This window comes from Microcaecilia unicolor, chromosome 7 (assembly GCF_901765095.1).
Source record: "Microcaecilia unicolor chromosome 7, aMicUni1.1, whole genome shotgun sequence".
Lineage (NCBI taxonomy): Eukaryota > Metazoa > Chordata > Amphibia > Gymnophiona > Siphonopidae > Microcaecilia > Microcaecilia unicolor.
In genome coordinates, this window is record NC_044037.1 from 95422725 (window position 1) to 95447372 (window position 24648).

Genomic DNA, 24648 nt, shown 5'->3' on the forward strand with positions numbered 1-24648 from the left:
GGCTGGCAAAAAATGTTTAAAAAAATTTTTTGGGGGGTGGGAGGGGTTAGTGACCACTGGGGGAGTAAGGTGGGGTGATCCCCGATTCCCTCCTGTGGTCAACTGGTCAGTTCGGGCACCTTTTCAAGACGCGGTCCTGAAAAAAAAGGGACCAAGTAAATTGGACCCAGTGCTCATGAGGGACGCCCTTCTTTTTTCCAATATCTGCCGAGGATGCCCCTCTGTTGACCAGGCCCCCGTCCCTCCTTCGGTATGCTGCCAACATGCCCCCGGGAACTTTAGTTATCTCCATGAGGGGAAGTAGTTGAGGCCACCCAAAATCGGCTTTCAATTATGCCGGTTTGGGCGACCTTGGGAGAAGGACGCCCACCTCCCGATTTGTGTCGGAAGATGGGCACCCTTCTCCTTCGAAAATAAGCTAGATGGTCTTTATCTGCCACATTTTTCTCTGTTTCTCTGTCTCTTTTTCTAGGACATGGCGTAGTACCTTGTGGATCTTCCTGCTTCTCTTTATGCTGTTGCTGATGACTCCCTTACAGCCCGGTTTTGATTATTGGATTTGGGCGACCTTCTTTCACGGGGACGCCCATGTCCCATTTGTGTCGCTTTTTGGATGCCCTTTTCTTTCGAAAATACCCCTGATGGTCTTTATCTGTCACATTTTTCTCTGTTTCTCTGTCTCTTTTTCTAGGACATGGCCTAGTACCTTGTGGATCTTCCTGCTCCTCTGTCTGCTGTTGCCTCTTCCCTTCCTCTGGGTAAAAACAAAACAAAAAAAAGATCTCTTTTTTTGAACTTTTCATTTGTTATACAAACTCAGAGTACACACACATTTACACTTTCTTTGGATCAGGTGTACATGGTGCTAGAATATTTCTGCACTACTAGGGGTCATAGTAGGAGACTATGCTATAAATGTAAAGCTGATTCCAGGAGGGAGACTTTTTGGCAGGTCCCAAAGCAGTGTAATATTTGTAGTCCATGATTCTATCAATTGTAATCAGTGCTGCAGTTCCATAACAACCAGAATGAGGTTCTCAGAAATCCTGAACTGGACAAAAAGTCTCCCTCCAGGAATGGCAGCTCTGTAAACACAAACTTTTCTTACCTATGTAGACAGTTATGGAACGCATTGCCGTGCAACATAAAAACTACTTATGAACCAACTAACTTTCGCAAATCCCTGAAGACCCAACTCTTCAACAAGGCATACCAACTATAAACATACTATCTCACCACCTTATCTACTATCTGCACTGATATTGCTTATATCTGCTTATTTAACTTACGCTTACATTATTCTTCATGACATCCCCAACTACCTATTATAAGAACTGTTTTCTACTTATACCTATCTGTTCAATTTTGATTACGCTACTCTGTATACAACACTAACTGTTTTTTTCCAATCAATTTCTACTAATAATGATACATTGTAAGCCACATTGAGCCTGCAAAGAGGTGGGAAAATGTGGGATACAAATACAATAAATAAATAAATAAATTTGGGCACCTATGTTATCTTTATAAAACATGTAATAAGCATCCTTTTTGACATCTCCTATAAGCTGTATGAAATTAATACCCATACTCTTTACTCATCTTTGAAATGTTGCAAACAAATGCTGTGTGCAGCGTTTTACTAATTCAGGAAGAAAAATAGTTCTCCTGGTTGTTTTCCATAATGTTTCTTTCAGTTTCTTATTTCTCATGCTATAAATCAAAGGGTTGAGCAGTGGAATTGCAGTTATATACACTACAGTAAGCAATTTGTTAAGGTCCATTGAGTAAGAAGTCTGAGGTCTCAAATACACACCAACGGAAGTTCCATAAGATAATAGAACGACTATGAGGTGAGAGGAACAGGTAGAAAAGGTTTTTGTCTACTTGTAGCAGAGTGGATTTTTAATACAGCAGAAATAATATACACATATGATATAATTGTTAATATGAATGGGGACAAAGCTAAAAGTGAAGCTTCAATATAATTTATAGTTTCAATGACATAGGTCTCTGAACATGACAGAGTCATCAATGCTGTGATGTCACAGAAGAAATGATTAATTTCATTGGCGCTACAGAAAGATGATTGAGATATTAAAGTAACTTGAGGGACTAGATCTAGAAATCCAGTCATCCAGGAAACAATGACTAGAATTATGCAGACTTTCCTGTTCACAATCATAGCGTAATGCAAGGGATTGCAGATGGCAACATAGCGATCATAGGCCATGGCGGTGAGAATGTAGAACTCAGTAACCGTGCAGGCCAGAAACAGGTACATCTGCATCATACACTGCATGAAAGAGATGGTCTTATTCTGTGATATGAGCATTGCTAACAGTTTAGGCACTGTGACAGTCACGTAACAGATTTCTAGGAAGGACAAGTTGCTGAGAAAGAAGAACATGGGGCTGTTTAGATGGGAATTGGAGCAAACTGTGAATATAATAAGAAGATTTCCTGTGAAAGACATCAGATAGATAATCAAAAACACAAGGAAAAGGAGGGGCTGCATCTCAGGCAACTCAAAGAATCCCAGAATGATGAATTCTGTAACCTTGGTGTGATTCATTTTTTCTATTTCTCCCATTCTGATAGCTGTTGGAATAAGGCAAAACAGAAGATTCAAACTAATATATCTAAAGGCTTGACATTATAGCAGATATGAGTGGAGAGGTACTAAGAAGCTGCAGAATGAATACACTTGTCAGTCAATAAGAGGAATGTGAACTGTATGTGGAAATGGTTAGAGAACCAATGAAATGACTAGAGAAGAAGGCTAAAATGAGCAACACTTAAAAAAATTAAAAACAAAAAGTAAAAAGAAAAACATTAATTTAAAAATAATAATTACAAAAACATCTCCTTAATTAGCTCTACTGACACCTAGATTAGAAATGTATTTATTTGAAAGCTTTTGCAGTCTGTAGACAGAAAACAAGAGAACACTGAAGAATATCAAACAGGTACTAGGGTTGGGCAGCCAGAATGTTGTTTCTCGTGTCAATTACAGGAATCATTTTTTCTGAACATTTTGGTAATTTCCTATGATAGTGCATGCTCTTTAGAAATACTACACACCATGTGATAAGAGGGTGCACTCTTTTCCTAATTGAGCCTGCATGTGCAATCATTCATGTATGTGTTTTGGTTTCACTATTGGGAAACATTGTGGACTCTTTCTGAAATAGTGAACCCTCTTTCCATATATGTTCTAATTCTATATATGGTGCTGAAATTGCACGTGCAAATTTGGATATACACCCAATTTGTGTGCAACTTAATTGAAAAACAAGCCAATTAGCGCAGTTATGGGTAAGATATTCCACAAAACTGATCTTGCAAATGAACAAGCATATGGTCTTGTTTCTGCAGCAGTTTCATGCACTGCTTTCAATGGTGGTATAGCCTGGAGATTTGTGAGGATCATACAGCACATCAACTGCATAGACATCATCACAAGTTATAAAACATGCATCACAGTTCAATTCCAAAATTTAATTTACTTTCAAGAAAATATTAATGTAATCCCTGTTAGGTAACAGTAGGACATTTGATCATATAGTGCCCCATTTACAAAGCGGTGGTACCCGGCGGTAATCTTAGTGCTGGGTTAGCACTGGAGCCCTTACCGCCACCTCAATGAGTGTCAGTAAGGGCTCCCCCCCCCCCCCCCCCCCCCACACACACACTAAAATAGCTGTGCAGCAAGTGCTTCACTTGCTGCATGGCCATTTCTTAAAAAAAGAAAGACATTTTACCTGCTGCAGTGAAAGGGGGCCTCAGTGTGCATCAGAAATACACACCGATGCCAACGCAGGCCCCCTTTTGCCACAGCTTTGTAAAAGAATCTCATGATGCCTGTTTATTTGGAATACCATTGGTTACTGAGGATATATATAGGATAAAAGGCATATTATACATTACAGCCAGAGTATCCACATTCATTAACAATTGCATATATTCCCTTGCAGGCTTTAAGATCTTTACAGGATCATAGACAAGAAGTACCTTCTTTACGAAGTGCAAGGTTAAACTTAACCAGGTCTCGAGCTTTCTTTTATTTAGCTCCTTCTCAATGGAATCAACTTCCAAATTTTGTTAGCCAAGAGGAAATTTTTAGAACTCTTAAAATTTTTTAAAGAGGCTTTTATTATGGATAGTAATTTTAATGAACGAGTATATTACTATTTTTTATTTTATTTTTGTTACATTTGTACCCTGCGCTTTCCCACTCATGTGAAATATAAAACTTATGCACTTTATAATTTGAGTGAAAGTTGTCTATATGAATGAATAGAGGTCTTTCCTATCACATTATAGTTATTTTTAGTTTTTTGATATATGTTATTGTATTTAATTGTAAAACACTTTGGTCTGCTTAAGTTAGGTAGTACATTAAATTTTAAATAAATATAAACATAAACATTAGGTCCCACAGTTTCATAGCTGTACATGACTTTCCTGCTTATAATCGAAAGAGAAAAATGTCTATATTGCAACCCAAATCGGGAGATAGACGTTTATCTCCCAAAAATGAATAAATCGGTATAAGCCAAAGCCGATTTTGGACGTTTTCAACTGCACTCCGTCGCAGATGCGGACAAAGTTGATGGGGGTGTGTCAGAGGTGTGGCGAAGGCGGACCTGGGGCGTGGTTATCGGCTGAAGAGAGATGGGCGCCTTTCGCCGATAATGGAACAAAAGTATGCGTTTGTAGCTAGAATTTAGGGCACTTTTCCTGGACCCTGTTTTTTCACGAATAAGGCCCCAAAAAGTGCCCTAAATGATCAGATGACCACCGGAAGGAATCAGGGATGACCTCCCCTGACTCCCCCAGTGGTCACTAACCCCCTCCCACCACAAAAAATGATATTTCACAAGTTTTATTTTCACCCTCAAATGTCATACCCACCTCCCTGGCAGCAGTATGCAGGTCCCTGGAGCAGTTGTTAGGGGGTGCAGTGGACTTCAGGCAGGTGGACCCAGGCCCATCCCCCCCCACCTGTTACAATTGTGCTGCTTAATGCTTAGTCGTCCAACCCCCCCAAACCCACTGTACCCACATGTAGGTGCCCCCCTTCACCCCTTAGGGCTATAGTAATGGTGTAGACTTGTGGGCAGTGGGTTTTGAGGGGGATTTGGGGGGCTCAACACACAAGGGAAGGGTGCTATGCACCTGGGAGCTCTTTTACCTTTTTTTGTGTTTTTGTAAAAGTGCCCCCTAGGGTGCCCGGTTGGTGTCCTGGCATGTGAGGGGGACCAGTGCACTACGAATCCTGGCCCCTCCCACGAACAAATGCCTTGGATTTATTCGTTTTTGAGCTGGGCGCTTTCATTTTCCATTATCGCTGAAAAACAAAAACGCCCAGCTCACACATTGTCGAATAAAACATGGACGTCTATTCTTTTGCGAAAATACGGTTCGGTCCGCCCCTTCACGGACCCATTCTCGGAGATAAACGCCCATGGAGATAGACGTTTTCATTCGATTATGCCCCTCCATGTGTTCAAAATATAGACACGGAAAGATATACTCACTTTTTTGTAGTTAAGTTTGTTGCAAAGAATCTTTTCTTCTGATAGCAAGGACTTGGATCAGGCAGTTGTATTTAAGTGACTTCTGGGACCTATGAGACAAAAAGCCCTAAAGAATTTCTAGGCTTCAGGTGTGCAGCATAAACAAAAGTATAACAATTTAAAATGTATATGATGACAGCATTGCACAAAGATGTATTTTGCTGACAGAGCTTAAAATTGGCAAGGGGGCTTAATGAGTTACTGAATGGCTGAAGAAATTCTTAATGGACAGTGAAACTGAGGGGGGAAATTCATCAAGCAGCGTAAGGGCCTTAAGTTATGTTATTTGGGCCTAAATGTAATTTATATTGCCCTAATGCTGCTTGACCAAAAATACCACGGTGATATTTGAATTGCTGTGGATTAGGAAGTAATGAGATGTAAAATATGCAAATGCATATCATTACTAAGCACATGCCCTACTGCGACTTGCAGTGAAACACCACAAGTGTGTTATGGCTCAAAAAGCCTTCTGGTCATTTCATGAGGAAATCACCTCTTTCTTCACAACTAAAGTAGGGTAGAGGTCCCTGGTCACGGGGCTGGTAAGCAGCTGCAATAGCGTCTCTGGCACTATACAAATCCACATTAGAAGCCCACATTTTTAAGGCTGCTTTTAACTCACCTGATTAATATCCATTTTGCTTTATTCATTCCCATAATAAATGACGCTGAACCCCCCCCCCCCCCCCCCCCCCCACACACACACACACACACAAACTCAATTTCTTATTTATCCTGATTGTCTGCCTTGGATAGAAATGGTAAGTAGTAGAAGTAGTAGTAGATACTATCTTTCTTACAACCTAGGGTTCTCTAGCATTGACTGAGGTTAGTGAAAGGCAGTGGTGTATCAAGGGGGGGGGCAGTGGGGGCGGTCCGCCCCGGGTGCACGCCGCTGGGGGGGTGCCGCGCGCCTGTCTACTCTGCTCATTCCGTGCTCCCCCTGCCCCGTAACAGGTTTCTTCCTGTTCCGGGGCAGAGGGAGCATGGAACAAGCGAAGCAGACAGGCGAGCAGCACCCCCCCAGCAAGTAAAAATGCACCCGGGAGGGTGTCCTTTCGCCGGGGGTGAGGGAGTCGCGCTGCACCCAGGGGGGGGGGGGGGGCGCATCGGCGATCCACCCTGGGTGTCAGCCGCCCTAGGAACGCCACTGGTGAAAGGGGTCAACTACTTCCAGGGCAACCTCTAGAGTATGCTTTAGATGTTAACAATTGTGTTTTTAGCAAATTTCTGCGACATAGATATTGAATTTGGAGTTTTAAATCTGAGCAGCTGCTTCTGTTTCTTTTTTTGTCATTTGAGTTCTCTTGAAAATTTGATCACAGTCTACAAGTGCAGTCAACTCCTGATGAAGGCTTGAAAGCTGAAACATGGCCTATGTTGAGTGAATCTGTCTGGAACTGTGTCTCTGCACTCAATTTTGATCAAGACTGAATATACACCACCTTGGATCAACTTGGCACTTGCCATTTCTATTACTGAGGTTGGCGTACCCACTCATGCTTATTTTCGAAAGAGAAGGGCGCCCATCTTCTGACACAAATCGAGAGATTGACGTCCTTCTCTCAGGGTTGCCCAAATCGGCATAATCGAAAGCCAATTTTGGGCATCCTCAACTGCTTTCCGTCGTGGGGATGACCAAAGTTCCCGGGGGCGTGTTAGCAGTGTACCGAAGGTGGGATGGGGACGTGGCTAACAGATGGGCGTCCTCGGCCGATAATGGAAAAAAGAACGGCGTACATGATGAGCATTTGGCCGACTTTACTTGGTCCCTTTTTTTCAGGATCAAGTCTCAAAAAGGTGCTAGAACTGACCAGATGACCACCAGAGGGAATCGTGGATGACTTCCCCTTACTCCCCAGTGGTCACCAACCCCCTCCCACCCCCCAAAAAAATTTAAAAAACATTTTTTCCAAGCCTCTACGCCAACCTCAAATGTCATACCTAGCTCCATCACAGCAGTATGCAGGTCCCTGGAGCAGTTTTTAGTGTGTGCAGTGCACTTCAGGCAGGCGGACCCAAGCCCATCCCATCCTACCTGTTACACTTGTGATGGTAAATGTGAACCCTCCAAAACCCACCCGAAACCCACTGTACGCACATGTAGGTGCCCCCCTTCATCCCTAAGGGCTATGGTAGTGGTGTACAGTTGTGGGGAGTGGGTTTTGGGGGTTCACCACTCAAGGTAAAGGAGCTATGTACCTGGTAGCCATTTCTGAAGTCCACTGCAGTGCCCCCTAGGGTGCCCGGTTGGTATCCTGGCATGTAAGGGGGACCAGTGCACTACGAATGCTGGCTCCTCCCACGAGCAAATGCCTTGGATTTGGTCATTTTTGAGATGGGTGTCCTTGGTTTCCATTATCGCTGAAAACCGGAGATGACCATCTCTAAGGTCGACCTAAATGTTGAGATTTAGGCGTCCCCAACCGTATTATCGAAATGAAAGATGTACATCCATCTTGTTTTGATAATACGGGTTGCCCCGCCCCTTTGCAGCGCTGACCTTAGAGATGGGTGCCCTTAGAGATGGTCGACCCATTCAGTTATGCCCCTCACTGTCTCATAGTCAGATTTAAGCTATCCAGAAACTCTTCCATCTTCCCTTTCTTTTTCCACATAGTTATGGGGTTGAGAACAAACAAAACCCTAGCATCTCGGGCTCTATATTCTTCAGCTCCCTCTTTAACAGAGCAAGGATAAGCCATTTGGCCCTCAAAATTGTGGTAGTTGGTAGTCCTTCTGTGGGAAAATAGTATCCCATGACTTCCACAATGTGTGATAGTGTATATATTCCTTCATTCTGTAACCATAGCACCTAAATATAAGTACCATTTGTGTGCTAAGATCATAGAATACTAGTACATGTGTATGCTCAGCGATATTCTAGAATGTGAGTGTGCACGTTGCATACTGCATAAATGCAAGGGGGTGTTGACAGGATAGGGGCATGGGTGTGTTAAAATTGTGTAATTCCCCTGCTAGATTGAGTTTGGGAATTTCCCCATGGGATTACTAGAATTGGTGTAGAACACTCCAGATTCACTGGGGGGAGGGAGAACAGCATGAGTGGGAGGGTTAAGAGCCCAGACCAGAGGGAGGTTTAGGAGAGAATAAGTGACAAGGGATGCGTCACAATCACAGGCTTTGAACAAACAGGCATGAACTCTGGAACAACTTGAGCACTTGTTCTACTGTCGTCGAGCGGCAGCAGGAGGCAAACCTCCCCCAAGCAGGACTGTACAGGATTCAGGATGCACTTGGTTTAGCTGGAATCGGATTCAGGAACGGGCTTGGCTTGGCTGGAACCAAATGCTGGATCGGACTTGGCTTGGCTGGACTGGAACCAAATGCTAGAACAGACTTGGCTTGATTGGACTGGAACCAAATGCTGGAATGGACTTGGCTTGGCTGGAAAAGGATTCAGGAAACTTAGGCACAATTCAGTATTTACAAACAAGGTTGGCAGGAACAAGATTCAGGACACTCAGGCAGGATTCAGGATTTACAAACAAGCTTGGGAAGAACAGGATTCAGGATACTCAGGCAGGATTCAGGATTTACAAACAAGCTTGGCAGAAACAGGAGCTGAAAGCAAACAGGGCAGAGACAAGCAGGAAGGGGACTGGAGCTGAAGACAAACAGGGAGGACAAAAGCAGTATACAAAGCTGACCCACACAGACAAACAACAGAACTATGGCTGAAGCTAAGGAAGAGGGGCTAGAACAAGCAAGGCAGACTAGGCAGAACACAAAGCCAACCCACACAAACAACAGAACTAAGGCTAAAGGCAGAAGTGCGCACAGGCACGCAAATTAAGAAAACAAGACACAGAAGAGCCCGCAGACACACAGACTAGAATAAGGCAGAAGTGCTACACTGCACACAGACTAACCTGGGGACCTTTGGCATTGCAAAGGCACCGAATGAAAGTGCACCACTTCCTTACAACCAGGATAAAGACAGCAAATACACTGAACCCAAGGTGAGGCTTGAAACACACAGGAAGTAGAAACCCTACACACTGAACACCAAAGTGAGGCTTCGAACACACAGGACAAACACAACAATGCAGATAGAAGCCAGCTCATGAGCTGACCAGCAGAAATAAGGTGAGTCAAAAGAGGAGTCACGGCCACAATCGTAACAGTACCTCCCCCTCAAGGCACCCGTGTCCCCACGGGAAATTCAGGTTTCCAAGGGTAACTGTGGTGAAACCTACTGATGGATTTCAAAACACGAACATGGATTACTGGACTGGATGTAAAGTAGTGATTGGTATTTGTTAGTTTTCTCAAATTTACATCTGCTGTCTTTATATTTTGCACAGTACTAGGGGACATTTTCTGTTTCTGTGGTGTTGCATTGTATACAGAGTCTGGCATCTAGGGGGTTCAGTTTAATTTTTGTCTAAATAGAAAGTTTATGATTACTTATTCTACAGTGGATTAGGGTGTACCTGTGTTTGTGAAAAAGACATGGCTTTCAGTTGGCATTGACTGTACACGATCGACGATCTGTATTATTCTGTCTGGTTTCGTTTTACAAGAGGTGAATTGATGTTCTAGTGCTCACTGTAGTGTTTAAGATGCTTTCCTTTTCCTTGTGTGACTCTTAGACATTACTGCTTATGGTATGGTAGAATTGCTCTATAGGTCCTGAGTGTTGTATTTTCAGTATGCCCAGTACTTTATTTTGGAGGGAGGTGTTAAAAAATGACCAGCCCCGGGAGTCAACTACCCTAGGTATGCCACTGAGCTAAAGGAATGGTCTGGAATTTGGCAGCTTAAATTTAATATTAAAAAATGCAGGGTCATGCATTTGGGCTGCAAAACCCTGAGGGAATGGTGCAGTTTAGGGAGTGAAGAAGAACTTCTGTGCATGAAAAAGGAGCAAGACTTGGGTGTGATCATATGTGATGACCTTAAGGTGGCCAAACACATAGAAAAAAGTGACAATGAAATCTAGAAGGATGTTTGAGTGCATAGGGAGAGAAATGACCAATAGGAAAAAGGAGGTGATGATGCCACTGTATAAGACCCTGGTGAGACCTCATTTAGAATATTGTGTACAATTCTGGAAACCGCATCTTCAAAAAGATATAAACAGGATGGAGCCAGTCCAGAGGGTGGCTACTAAAATGGTCAGTGGTCTTCGTCATAAAGCATATGGGGATAGACTTAAAGATCTCGATTTCTGTACTTTGAAAGAAAGGTGGGAGAGGGGAGATATGATCAAGGCATTTAAATATACAGGAGGCAAGTCTCTCTCAATTGAAAGCAAGCTCTGGAACAAGGTGGCACATGATGATTATGATTATGAAAGGTGATAGACTCAGAAGTAACCTGAGGAAATACTTCCTTATGGAAAGGGTAATGAATTTATGGAACGGAATCCCAGTGGAAGAGGTGAAGAGGAAAACAGTATCTGAATTCAAGATTGCTTGAGACAAGTGCATAAGATCTCTAGGGGAGTGATAGGGAGAATAGACAGCATGGATAGGCAGACTGGATAGGCAATATGGAGGGGCATAATCAAATGGGGACGACCATCTCTAAGGGCGCCCATCATATAATCGAAACAAGATGGATGACCAAATCTCAACATTTAGGTTGCCCTAAGAGATGGTCTACCTAAATGTTGAGATTGTCAACCTTAGAGATGGGTGACCTCGAATTTTCACTGATAATGGAAACCGAGGACGCCCATCTCAAAAACGACCAAATCCAAGGCACTTGGTCATGGGAGGAGCCAGCATTCATAGTGCACTGATCCCCCTCACATGTCAGGATACCATCCAGGCACCCTAGGGGGCACTGCAGTGGACATCACAAATTGCTCTCAGGTGCACAGCTCCCTTACCTTCAGTGCTGAGCCCCCCACCCCCCCAACCCACTCCCCACAACTGTAAACAACTACCATAGCCCTTAGGGATGAAGGGGGGCACCTACATGTGCATACAGTGGGTTTCTGGTGGGTTTTGGAGAGCTCATATTTACCACCACAAGTGTAACAGGTAGGGGGGGATGGGCCTTGGTCCGTGTAGTACCTTGTGGATCTTCCTGCTCCTCTGTTTGCTGTTGCTGCTGCCTCTTCTCTTCCTCTGGGTAAAAACAAAACAAAAAAAAGATCACTTTTTTGGAACTTTTCATTTGTTTATACAAGCTCAGAGTACACACACATTTACACTTTCTTTGGATCAGGTGTACATTGTACAAGAGTATTTCTGCACTACTAGGGGTCATAGTAGGAGGCTATACTATAAATGTAAAGGATAGGGATAGGGAGAATAGACGGCGTGGATAGGCAGACTGGATAGGCAATGTGAAGGGGCATTTTGAAAAGTTTGTCCAAGTATGAATGAAGACACCCTCGCAAAGTCGGCCAAAATCAGGTAGGTATAATCGAAAAATAGTATGGACGTCCTTAGATATTCCATTATCGCAGTTCAAAACGCCCAAATCAGGTGCGCCCAAAGTATAGGAAAAATCCAGAACCACAACTTCCTTCGGCGGTTCTTCGAGAAAGATGTCCTTATTACTATACTTCGGACTTCTCTGATCTACCTGGTTGTTCCACAAGTGCAGCGCATGTAGTCGCACACATCCAGGTACGGGAAATATAAGGAACATTCATAAATGCAAAGTCCAATAACAAAGACGTGTTTATCACAGAACTGCAGAAGGACGTCCATCTTACTAGGCCTGCTGAAGGACGGCGGGCCTGTAAGAGGGACGTCCTTCGGCAGTTCTGTGAGAAACACGTCCTTTTTACTGGACTTTGCACTTATGAACGTTCCTTATATTTCCCTACCTGGATGTGCGCAACTACATGTGCTGTACTTACGAAACATGGAGCTATGGAAAATATAAGGAACATACATATTTTATTGTGTAAATATGAAGAGGTTCGCACACTTGATAATGATCCATATAAGGAAGGGTCTGCACGTGTGAATATGTACTCATCCAGGCTCCGCATGCGTAGCGATGGCCCATGCACGTCATGGACGTTCACTTGCTGACCCGTCCATATATGGGATTGTCATCCATATATGGAAGTGTACACATAGGGACGTCCATCACGCATGGGCATCTATATAAGGCAATGGACATTTTTCAACGGTTATTCACTGAGAAATATGTCTCTTAGACGCGAGCCAAACTTCACCATTGCTGAGAGTCTGCTCTTGGTGCAGCTGTGCCTGAGGCACCGTCGCAGGCTATTTATGTACCACCACCACCTGCCTCCCAGGACTGTCTCAATAAGAGCCTGGAGTCATATAAGAGACAGCTTACAAAGGTAACTGTTTGTTTCCTCCCCCCCCCCCCCCCCTAGTCCTGGTCTATCAGATTCCCCTCCTGTAGCTACACATATAAGAGCTCCCTCAGCAATGTAAGCACTAACTGTAGTCTGCATTCAAGGGTAATCAGTGATATGTGCACATGCACATTCATTAATAGAATCTATGTACTAGAAAGGAAAACCATTCCCACAGCCTTACAATACTGCACACAAACGGTAGTCTCTGCCCTCATGTCCACCTCAATGACATCACCTGTACCAATGTGAATTTGTGTTGTGAAGGCAAGCAGGGCCATCCCCTGACTCCTGGAGTACAAAATTATATCTTGCAGACATTTTGGTATGCGCAGGGATTTAGAGTCCCTGAGGTGGAGGTACCACCGGATACGGAGGGACAACCCTGGCCTTGTCCGGAGTGTGCGACGGCACCTCAGGGCTCGACGTAAGTATTATAAACGGGGCACCTGTAGTCCTTTGTAAATGAATTTATTGAATAATGCAAATATCATGTTCAGTTTCCATGTGGCTAATAGGCAACTAGTAAGTCATAACACCTCTGTCCCAGTTCAAGGCCTGAGGTTGCAGCTACCCTTCCATGAGTGTGGCTGTAACTTTCAACTAACCTCCTCTGAGATGCCTCACTTCTGTATCCCTCTTTCTGGGGTGGATATGGTTTCATGGCATTCTTGCCTGATGTCCTGCTCTTAGTGGATGTTATAGCATGATTTGAAAGTAATGTAAAGAAATAGCGCTTCCACCCCATCCTCCCCCCCCCAAAAAAAAAACAAAACAAATGGTCATCCTACCATAGACACAACTCAAAATGCTAACATGGTGCTGAGGAATGAGTGTTCCCTGCCAACACATCTTTTAGTGTATTCCTTTTTCAGATCAGCCTCCAGGGGTCCCTGTCATGTCATCTCATGCATCTCACATCCCATGTGTCTAGCCCAGGGCTCACCACTGACCCCACCTTTCCCCATTCCTGCCTCATGCCAGCCAGCTACTGCACTATGCAAGCCAGGTTGATTGTGCTGATCTCAAGGACAATCCTTTTACATACACAGGGCGCCAGCAGCAGGAGCAAGAGCAGGGGCAGGAGGAGGAGGCAGGACTGCCTGCTTCGGTGGTGGAGGAGGAGGAGCAGGAGGAGGAGGCTTGACTGCCTGCAGCAGTAGTCGAGCAGGAGGACCCCTGGCATTATATGCCTCCCCTCAAGGAGGAGGGTCCAACACCTTCATCCCTCTCTACACCATCCCCAGCACCAACCCCATCACCATCCCCAACCCCATCCCCAGCCCCAGCACTGCGCCTCCTGCAGCAACTGGTGAATAGCCAAAACCAGTTGCTGCAGGAGGTGTCAGCGATGAGGCTGGAGATGTCGGCAATGTGGCAGGCTAATGAGCAGCACTTCAGGACGCAGAGGCTGCTCCTGGTGCTGCTCGTTAGCCTGCTGCAAAGGGCCATGCAGGGAGGAGGACAAGGCCTCCCTTGAGAAACTTTGTAAAAAAACAAAAAAAAAAACCAAATTGTACATAGTTCTATTTTTTGGTTTGTTAAATATGTTTCATATTTTTGATATAACAGGGTGTGTGTCTCTACTTTGGCACTACATATTATCAAATGCTGGGGTTGATTTGAAAGGAGGCAGCAATCTGGGTTGCATGACAGGTGAACTGCGACAGAGAAACTTTAGTACATATATGTGATAAGTGTGGCCATACAGAAGGCCACCTGTTCCTTCCAAACTGCATGGCTGTATGGTAAGGGGGGGGGGGGCTGGGTGGGCATTTCTGTTGAGGAACACAAATGCCCATCCAGCCTCTCCCCCCCTTACCATAGAGCCCCACAGCACAGAGTTGTGTAAATAATTGGTATGTTGTCTAGCACTAATGATCTGCCAAGTAGAAACTTGGAGATAACCATAGGTAGCGCATAGACGATGTTTGCTCTCTGATCACCAGACACCCTTACCCACAACTAAACCACATTGGTGAGGGCCAGGAAAGAGCTACAAACAGCTTGGTCATCTTTTCACATTGAATGTATCAGCAATGGTATATAGTGCTGAGGAGAAAAGGGAAAACAACGGTAAAAGCATTAGATGGATGTTTACTTCATCACAATTGCAATATAATACATCAGGTACAGAAGAGCACGGCTAGGGGAATTATAGGCACCGGGCTGTAGCCACCTGCAGGTAATTTAGAATAGGAACTGTAGCCAGAACCCTTCTCCCTTACTATGACTTAAGGGCTCAAGGCCGTGGTAGGCACGCACCTGTGGCCACCTTGAAAATAGTTTGTAGGATAGAATTTAGAAATGTTGTTCCATAACTATATATGCTTCCCCCTCCTCCCCACCCCCAGCAACCTTGAGAATGGGTGGGCACTTCATAAAAGGTGACTGGGGTTCACCGCATAACAAAGGATGGAACCTAGCGGGGAGACACATGAGGTGGAAAGCAGGAGAAAAACTACCTGCTGCGGATACCCTCGAACCAGTTGAAAATAAAGGTAAGATTTGAATGCAGAGAACATAGAGAGAATGGGGAGCCCTTGACCATGAGGGATGTACGCATCCATTCTCAGGGCCTTTCCCCCTCCCCCACCCCACAGGCAGCCACAACTGTGTCCAATAGAGAACAAAACATCTGTACAATGAATTGGATAGAAACAATCATGGCTCTCAAAGTGCAATGTATTACTTGACCAGCTGTCCTGCAGGATGCAAGAAGTGTTTGTTTAACACCTACATAGCAGAAAGGGAAGAGGTGGCTGAGAGGTATGAGCTAACCTTGAACTTGTGGTACAAGATTCTTTGCATCGCATTGGTACAATGGCACCAAAGCAACCACCCACCCACAAGGGTAATTTCAGCGACCCTGAAATTGAACTGCTTGTTCAGGAAATCCAGAAGAGGCACATGCATCTCTTTGTTCCCGCGGGCCAGATGCTGGCTGCTACAAAGAAGCAGAGAGAAAGGGAGGCAGTAAGGGACCAGCTCAACCGGTCTTCCACTGTGGCAGGGATGTGGAAGACTGCAAACGGAAGTGGCGGTGATGTCAGGAGGAAGGCTGACGCCAACCCCCCCTCCAGCAGATGAGACAAAAAAAAAACAGGTGTACAAAAGCATACAGTGGTAAAAACAAGGTTACTAAAACTGAAGCTAAAACACTTTGAAATACCACCCCATAAAAAAAACCCCTCTAAAGTGCAAGCACAGAGAAAGCCGTTTTAAAGAGCCGCCAATAAAGGGAATGCAAACTTCCAAATGGGAAGAGCAGCTGCGGACGTTTATCATTATCACCCTTAATCGAAATGAGGACACCCAAAACACAGAACAACTGGGGACGCCCATAGTTTCCTACCTATAATCGAAATTAGGATGCCCAAAACACAGAGCAGCTGGGGACGCCCATAGTTCCCTACCTATAATCGAAAATAGGACGCCCAAATCACCAAAGCAGCTGGAGACATTTAGGGATTTTGTCGATAATCAAAATTAGGACGCTCATCTCAGGTACACCCATCTCATTCTCACATGGGCGTCCCTGAGAGAGCATTTAAGCGCCCTTCTCTGTATTTTCTATTCTTTGCATCGCATTGGTACAATGGCACCAAAGCAACCACCCACCCACAAGGGTAATTTCAGCGAACCTGAAATTGAACTGCTGGTTCAAGAAATCCAGAGGAGGCACATGCATCTCTTTGCTCCCATGGGCCGGAGGCTAGCTGCTACAATGAAGCAAAGAAAATGGGAGGCAGTAAGGGATCGGCTCAACGTGGTCTTCCACTGTGGCAGGGATGTGGAAGCCTGTGAACGGAAGTAGCGCCAGCTGAGGCGTGATGTCAGGAGGAAGGCTGGTGCCAACCCCCCAGCAGATGACACCGCTAACCTAACCCCCATTGAGCGAATCATTCATTGGCTCTTGCCCCAGGAGGGGATCCATGGCATTGGGTCCCTTGACATATCAGCACAGCCTGAGGGCTCAGGTAGGTTGACCATTAGGAAGCTGGGGTATCTGTTGTGCTGCACTACACAGATACCCCAGAAACTCCCAGTGGCCAGAAAATATAGAGAAGCAGGTGCACAGGGATGGGGTTGTTCCTATGGGTCCTGGGCTGCAGGAGGGGTTTGATCTGGTCACAATGGTGCTGAATGGCAGCCCTATCAAAGTGGTACCTAGTGAGACACTGCAGGTCAGTGAGGTCTAGGAAACTGCTATGCAGTGGTGTGCTGGAGCCGGCTCGCACCGGCTCGCAAGAGCTGGTTGTTAAATTTTTAAAGCTCTTGCAAGCCGGTTGTTGTGGCAGGCGAGCCGGCTCCCAGGGGCAGCGCAACCCGGCGGTAAGTGAGGTAAGCATGGCAGGAGGGCGCCACAAGCCATGCTTACCTCATCCCCCACCGTTCCGGGGGGTTTAAATTGATGATTTACTAATTACCTCCATCTCAGCAGACACAGTCAAACCCCCTCTCTAGCCTTAACTTCGTTCCCGTCAGTGTCCCGCCTTCTTCTGATGTCATTTCCTCTTTCTGTGAGGGCGGGACATTGACGGGAACGAAGTGAAGGTTAGAGACGGGCTTTCACTGCGGCTGCTGCGACGGAGGCAGGGGAGCAAGGAGAATCGTTGGGTGGGTATGGATGGCTGGAGGGGGACAGGGGAAAGGAGAGAATCGCTGGGTGGGTATGGATGGCTGGAGGAGGAGCAGGGGAGAGGAGAGAATCGCTGGGTGGGTATGGATGGCTAGAGGAGGGGCAGGGCAGCGCAGAGAATCGCTGGGTGGTTATGGATGGCTGGAGGGGGGCAGGGGAGAGGAGAGTTGCTGGACATGGATGGAGCAGAGGGAAGGGAGAGAGAAGAAATGCTGGACATGGATGGAGGAGAGGGAAGAGTGAGGAAGGAGATGAGGGAAAAGGAAGAGAGGAGAAAAACTGCACATGGATGAAGAAAATAGGCAGAAGCTGGATCCACTGGACAGTCAAGTCTGCGAAGGACCAGAAATGAAGAAGAAAGGAGGAAAGGAAAGAAATAAATGGAAAGGAAGCCATGACAACGGAGTTAAGAGGACCGATAGCAGCAGAATCGGATACTGGGCCAGCATGATAAGAAAAACAAAGTCACCAGACAACAAAGGTAAAAAAAAAATCATTTTATTTTCATTATAGTGTTTGGAATATGTCCATGTTGAGAATCAGGTGCTCAACATTAAAAGTTTATATTTATTTACTTATTTATGGCATTTTATCCCACATTAAACATGAATTAGATTGGAACCTGGGATCATAAAATATTTTTTTCCTGGAGCAATGCATTGCCCCCCCCCCCCCCCTCTAGGCTCTCTCCCCGGCTATAGCCAGCTCTGCAATTTAGGGGGAGGGGTACAGAGGTGGATGGGGGGGTGCAGAGGTAGACCGGGGAGAGAGCCTGTTGTTAAACATTTACCAGCACACCACTGCGTGCTATGGGACCTTAAAACTCTGGGGCATGAGTACCTCCTGTGGTGCCTCCCCTTTTCCTCCAACATGTAAGCCACCTGTGCATTTAGTGCCTCCATTTCCCCACACTACAGGTGCAATGCAGTGACACCAGTGCTCACCTCTCCCTACCAACTTGGTAAAAGACAGCAGCAACAAACAGCTGACACTCTCTCACCACAAACAATGCAGTCACACACTGCAAGCACTCTCTGACCCAGTACAAACTCTCCTGCCACACCCTCTAGCCACTCACTCTCCAAGCAGCAAATGACAGTCTTCACAAACAGGCTGCAGCAGTACACAGGACAAAGACAAACAGAGACTACAAACAGGTAAGGGAATGAATTATGAACTTGGGGACAGTGAATGGAGAGGGATAGGGAGAGGGGATGGGGGAGATAGAGGAAGGAGTAGTGGTATCTGGGTTTGGGGGCTAGAAGGGGTACGGAAAGCTGAAAAGGTAAAACACAAATGAATCAGGTGAGGGGGGTAAACGTTCCGGCGGCACACAGACAAAGGTAACAGATACTGAACAAACTGTCAGCTTTCTCTCTCAACAACGCTCTCGCCACTCTCCAACTACAAAAAATCGCTAATGGGTCTAAAGACGACTTCCCCCTTACTCTGGTCACTGTTATTTCAGGTCTAACTAAGGACACCCAGGTTCCGACCCATGCAAAACCATTTCGTAAGCCGTTGTACTCTGGGGGCGCCCATCTCGTAACACCGCCCATGACACGCCCCCTATGGGGAAGACCATAGATGGGCGTCCTCGCACTGAGGACACCCTTATGGCCCGGTTTTGATTATTGGATTTGGGTGACCTTTTTTCACGGGGACGCCCATGTGCCTTTTGTGTCGCTTTTTGAACGCCCTTTTCTTTAGAAAATGCCCCTGATGGTCTTTATGTGCCACATTTTTCTGTTTCTCTGTCTCTTTTTCTAGGACATGGCCTAGTACCTTGTGGATCTTCCTGCTCCTCTGTCTGCTGTTGCTGTTGCCTCTTCCGTTCCTCTGGGTAAAAACAACATAAAAAAAAGATCTCTTTTTTTGAACTTTTCATTTCTTTAAACAAGCTCAGAGTACACACACATTTACACTTTCTTTGGATCAGGTGTACATTGTGCAAGAGTATTTCTGCACTACTACGGGTCATAGTAAGAGACTATCTAGCTTATTTTCAAAGGAGCTCGCCGGCCATTTTCCGACACAAATCGAGAGATAGCCAGTGATCTCCTGAACCCGGCCAAATCGGTATAATCGAACGCCGATTTTGGCCAGCGAAAAACTGCTTTCCGTCGCGGAGATGGCCAAAGTTAAAAGGGGCGTGTCTATAGAGTAGCGAAGGCGGGACGAGGGCGGACAGGGGCGTGGTTGCAAGATGGCCAGCTTCGCCCAATAATTGAAAAAAGAAAGCCGGCCCCGACCAGCATTTGGCCGGCTTCACTTGGTCCCTTTTTGTTCACGACCAAGCCTCAAAAAGGTGCTAGACCTGACCAGATGACCACCGGAGGGAATCGGGGTGACCTCCCCTTACTCCCCCAGTGGTCACTAACCCCCTCTCACCATAAAAAAACACTTTCAAAATACTTTTTGCCAGCCTCTATGCCAGCCTCAAATGCCATACTCAGGTCCATCTCAGCAGTATACAGGTCCCTGGAGCAGTTGTAGTGGGTGCAGTGTATTTCAGGCAGGCAGACCCAAGCCCATCCCCCCCTGTTACACATGTGATGGTAAATGTGAGCCCTCCAAAAACCCCACAAACCCACTGTACCCACATGTAGGTGCCCCCCTTCATCCCTAAGGGCTATGGTAGTGGTGTAGAGTTGTGGGAAGTGGGTTTGTGGGGGGGGGGGGGTGGGGGGCTCAGCACACAAGGTAAGGGAAGTATGCACATCGGAGTTATTTTTGAAGCCCACTGCAGTGCCCCCTAGGGTGCCAGGTTGGTGTCCTGGCATGTGAGGAGGGGTAAATGCAATATGACTGCTGGCTCCTCCCATGACCAAATAGCTTGGGTTTGGCTGGATTTAAGATGGCCGGGCTCGGTTTCCATTATGGCCGGAAACCGAAGCTGGCGATCTCGTCTATATCCGACCATCTCTAAATCCGGCCATCTTTAAATCCTGCGATCTCAACATTTGATCTAAATGTTGAGATTTGGCCGTCCCCGACCGTATTATCGAAACAAAAGATGGCCAGCCATCTTTTTCGATAATACGGTTGGCTCTGCCCCTTTCTGGGGCTGGCCCTGGAGATGGCCGCCCATGGTAATGCCCCTCCATGTTATAAATCTAAAGCTGATTCCAGGAGGGAGACTTTTTGGCAGGTCACAAAGCAGTGTAATATTTGTAGTCCATGATTCTATCCATTGTAATCAGTGCTGCAGTTCCATAACACACCAGAATGAGGTTCTCAGAAATCCTGAACTGGTCAAAAAGTCTCCCTCCAGGAATGGCAGCTCTGTAAACACATATGGGCACCTATGTTATCTTTATAAAATATGTAATAAGCATCCATTTTGACATCTCCTATAAGCTGCTGCCTATGAAATTAACACCCATACTGTTTACTCATCTTTGAAATGTTGCAGCATTTTACTAATTCAGGAAGAAAAATAGTTCTCTTGGCTGTTTTCCATAATGTTTCTTTCAGTTTCTTATTTTTCAGGCTATAAATCAAAGGGTTGAGCAGTGAAATTGCAGATATATACACTACAGTAAGCGATTTGTTAAGGTCCATTGAGTAAGAAGTCTGAGGTCTCAAATACACACCAATAGAAGTCCCATAAAATAATAGAACAACTATGAGGTGAGAGGAACAGGTAGAAAAGGTTTTTTGTCTACTTGTAGCAGAGTGGATTTTTAATACAGCAGAAATAATATACACATATGATATAACTGTTAATATGAATGGGGTAAAGCCTACAAGTGGACCTTCGATATAATTTATAGTTTCAATGACATAGGTCTCTGAACATGACAGAGTCATCAATGCTGTGATGTCACAGAAGAAATGATTAATTTCATTGGAGCTACAGAAAGATGATTGAGATATTAAAGTAACTTGAGGGACTAGATCTAGAAATGCAATTATCCATGAAACAATGGCTAGAATAATGCAGACTTTCCTGTTCATGATGATGGTATAATGCAAGGGTTTGCAGATAGCAACATAGCGATCATAGGCCATGGCGGTGAGAATGTGGAACTCAATAACCGTGCAGGCTAGGAACAGGTACATCTGCATCATACACTGCATGAAAGAGATGGTCTTATTCTGTGCTATGAGCACTGCTAACAGTTTAGGCACTGTGACAGTCACGTAACAGATTTCTAGGAAGGACAAGTTGCTGAGGAAGAAGAACATGGGGCTATGCAGTTGGGAATTGGAGCAAACTGTGAATATAATAAGAAGGTTCCCTGTGAAAGACATCAGATAAATAATCAAAAACACAAGGAAAAGGAGGGTCTGCATCTCAGGCAACTCAAAGAATCCCAAAATGATGAATTCTGTAACCTTGGTGTGATTCATCTTTTCTATTTCTCCCATTCTGATAGCTGTTGGAATAAGGCAAAACAGAAGATTCAAACTAATATATCTAAAGGCTTGACATTATAGCAGATATGAGTGGAGAGGTACTAAGAAGCTGCAGAATGAATACACTTGTCAGTCAATAGGAGGAATGTGAGCTGTATGTGGAAATGGTTAGAGAGCCAATGAAATGACTAGAGGAGAAGGCTAAAATGAGCAACACTTAAAAAATTTAAAAACAAAAAGTAAAAAGAAAAGCAATAATTTAAAAATAATAATTACAAAAACATCTCCTTGTTTTAATTAGCTCTATTGACACCTATATTAGATATTTATTTATTTATTTATTTGAAAGCTTTTGCAGTCTGTAGACAGATAACAAGAGAAGAAGAATATCAAACAGGTACTAGGGTTGGGCAGCCAGAATGTTGTTTCTCATGTCAATTACAGGAATCATTTTTTCTGAACATTTTGGTCATTTCCTATGATAGTGCATGCTCTTTAGAAATACTACACACCATGTGATAAGAAGGTGCACTCTTTTCCTGATTGGGCCTGCATGTGCAATCCTTCATGCATGTGTTTTGATTTCTCTATTGGGAAACGTTGTGGACTCTTTCTGAAATAATGCACCCTCTTTCCATATATGTCCTAATTCTATATATATGGTGCTGAAATTGCATGTGCAAATTTGGATATACACCCAATTTGTGTGCAACTTAATTGGAAAACAAGCCAATTAGCGCCAGTTATGGGTAAGATAGTCCACAAAGCTGATCTTGCAAATGAACAAGCATATGGTCTTGTTTCTGCACCAGTTTCATGCACTGCTTTCAATGGTGGTATAGCCTGAAGATTTGTGAGGATCATACAGCACATCAACTGCACAGACATCATCATAAGTTATAAAACATACATTACAGTTCAATTCCAAACTTTAATTTAATGTAATCCCTTTTAGGTAACAGTAGGAAATTTGATCACATAATGCCCCATTTACAAAGCGGTGGCACCCGGTGGTAATCTTACTGCTGGGTTAGCACTGGAGCCCTTACCGCCACCTCAATGAGTGTCTGTAAGGGCTCTCCCCCCCCCCCCCCCCCCCTCCACTGAAATGGCTGCACAGCAAGTGCTTCACTTACTGCACGGCCATTTCTTAAAAAAAGAAAGACCTACATTTTACCTGCTGCAGTGAAAGGGGGCCTCAGTGTGCATCAGAAATACACACCGATGCCAACGCAGGCCCCCTTTTGCCACAGCTTTGTAAAAGAGGCCCATAATGCCTCTTTATTTGGAATGAAAATCATAAAATCTATATAACACTCCTGCTATACTATCTGTAGGTGAATGCACAACTATGATATATGCTATTATAGATTAAATAATTTATAAAGTAGCCTCAATGGCCCAGGGAACCATATTATTAGGACTCCACTGAAATGGCCAGCATCATGGGCTCCTCCTCCTTTCCGAAAAAACCACTAACACCAAAAAAACTCCCTGTCATGGGGAGAAAAAGGTTTAGTGGATAAAAAACGGAAAGAGGGGTATTATATTGAAGTATCAGTGTAAATGCATCACACTGCAGAGGGTATTAAACGGAAGTAAAGAATTTGTACAATTACTTCTTATACCTCGTTTATCGTGAGCACTAAAACAACATGCCACCACAGTCTACAAGTGTCTAAACCGGAATTTTTAACTAGAGAGAACCTGTAAATACAATTCTTCAAAACAAATTACTTATCTTGAAGCGTGCTTTATGTGGCCATTTCAAAGTTCAAATCGTCAGGTTCCTCATATATCTCTGTCCTTAGGTTTTAGACATAAATGTATACTTCACATTGTCTTCAGTCTCCAGTTATCTCGGTGTTGAAGTAAAAATATATCAACGTGGGTAGTATATGAAAAAGTCTTTATTTTCACTCGCAGAGTCTACCAAAATTATCTCAGTGGAGTCCTAATAATATGGTTCCCTGGGCCATTGAGGCTACTTTTTAAATTATTTAATCTATAATAGCATATATCATAGTTGTGCATTCACCTACAGATAGTATAGCAGGAGTGTTATATAGATTTTTTGATTTTCACTACGATATTACACTCTTGACAATTTGAGATTTTCCTATCTTTATTTGGAATGCCATTGGTTACTGAAGATATATATAGGATAAAAGGCATATTATACATTACAGCCAGAGTATCCACATTCATTAACAATTGCATATATTCCCTTGCAGGCTTTAAGATCTTTACAGGATCATAGACAAGAAGTACCTTCTTTACGAAGTGCAAGGTTAAACTTAACCAGGTCTCGAGCTTTCTTTTATTTAGCTCCTTCTCAATGGAATCAACTTCCAAATTTTGTTAGCCAAGAGGAAATTTTTAGAACTTTTAAAATCTTATTGAAGATGTTGTTTTTTAAAAGATGCTTTTATTATGGATAGTAATTTTAATGAAGGAGTATATTACTATTTCTGTGAAATATAAAACTTATGCACTTTATAATTTGAATGAAAGTTGTCTGTATGAATGAATAGAGGTCTTTGCTATCACATTATAGTTATTTTTAATTTTTAATATATGTGTATTGTATTTAATTGTAAAACACTTTGGTCTGCTTAAGTTAGGTGGTACATTAAATTTTAAATAAATATAAACATAAACATTAGGTCCCACAGTTTCATAGCTGTATATGACTTTGTGATCAAAATATAGACACGGAAAGATATACTCACTTTTTTGTA

At 44.2% G+C, this 24648-nt stretch overlaps 1 protein-coding gene and 1 pseudogene across 1 annotated transcript; both read right to left on the reverse strand.

The window, feature by feature from the left end:
* Positions 1-1598: 1598 nt before the first annotated feature.
* On the reverse strand, positions 1599-2593 carry LOC115475041 (annotated as a pseudogene).
* Positions 2594-3383: 790 nt separating this feature from the next.
* LOC115475042 (olfactory receptor 6C3-like) lies at positions 3384-21919 on the reverse strand. The gene is made up of 3 exons (XM_030210780.1): positions 21142-21919; positions 19331-19384; positions 3384-3445 (listed from the first exon to the last, which is right to left on the reverse strand). Exons 1-3 carry the CDS (start codon positions 21917-21919, stop codon positions 3384-3386), a joined length of 894 nt encoding a protein of 297 aa, XP_030066640.1.
* Positions 21920-24648: the final 2729 nt, after the last annotated feature.

Excerpts from the sequence above, each read along its gene's own strand:
- LOC115475042 (XM_030210780.1), bottom strand. The coding sequence starts at position 21,919 with ATGGGAGAAATAGAAAAGATGAATCACACCAAGGTTACAGAATTCATC. Across the intron at positions 19,385-21,141 it reads ATTTTATGGGACTTCTATTG|AGGAACGGAAGAGGCAACAG; the intron begins GTGTGTATTTGA and ends GTTTTTACCCAG. Across the intron at positions 3,446-19,330 it reads GGAGCAGGAAGATCCACAAG|TTGATGTGCTGTATGATCCT; the intron begins GTACTAGGCCAT and ends ATGTCTATGCAG.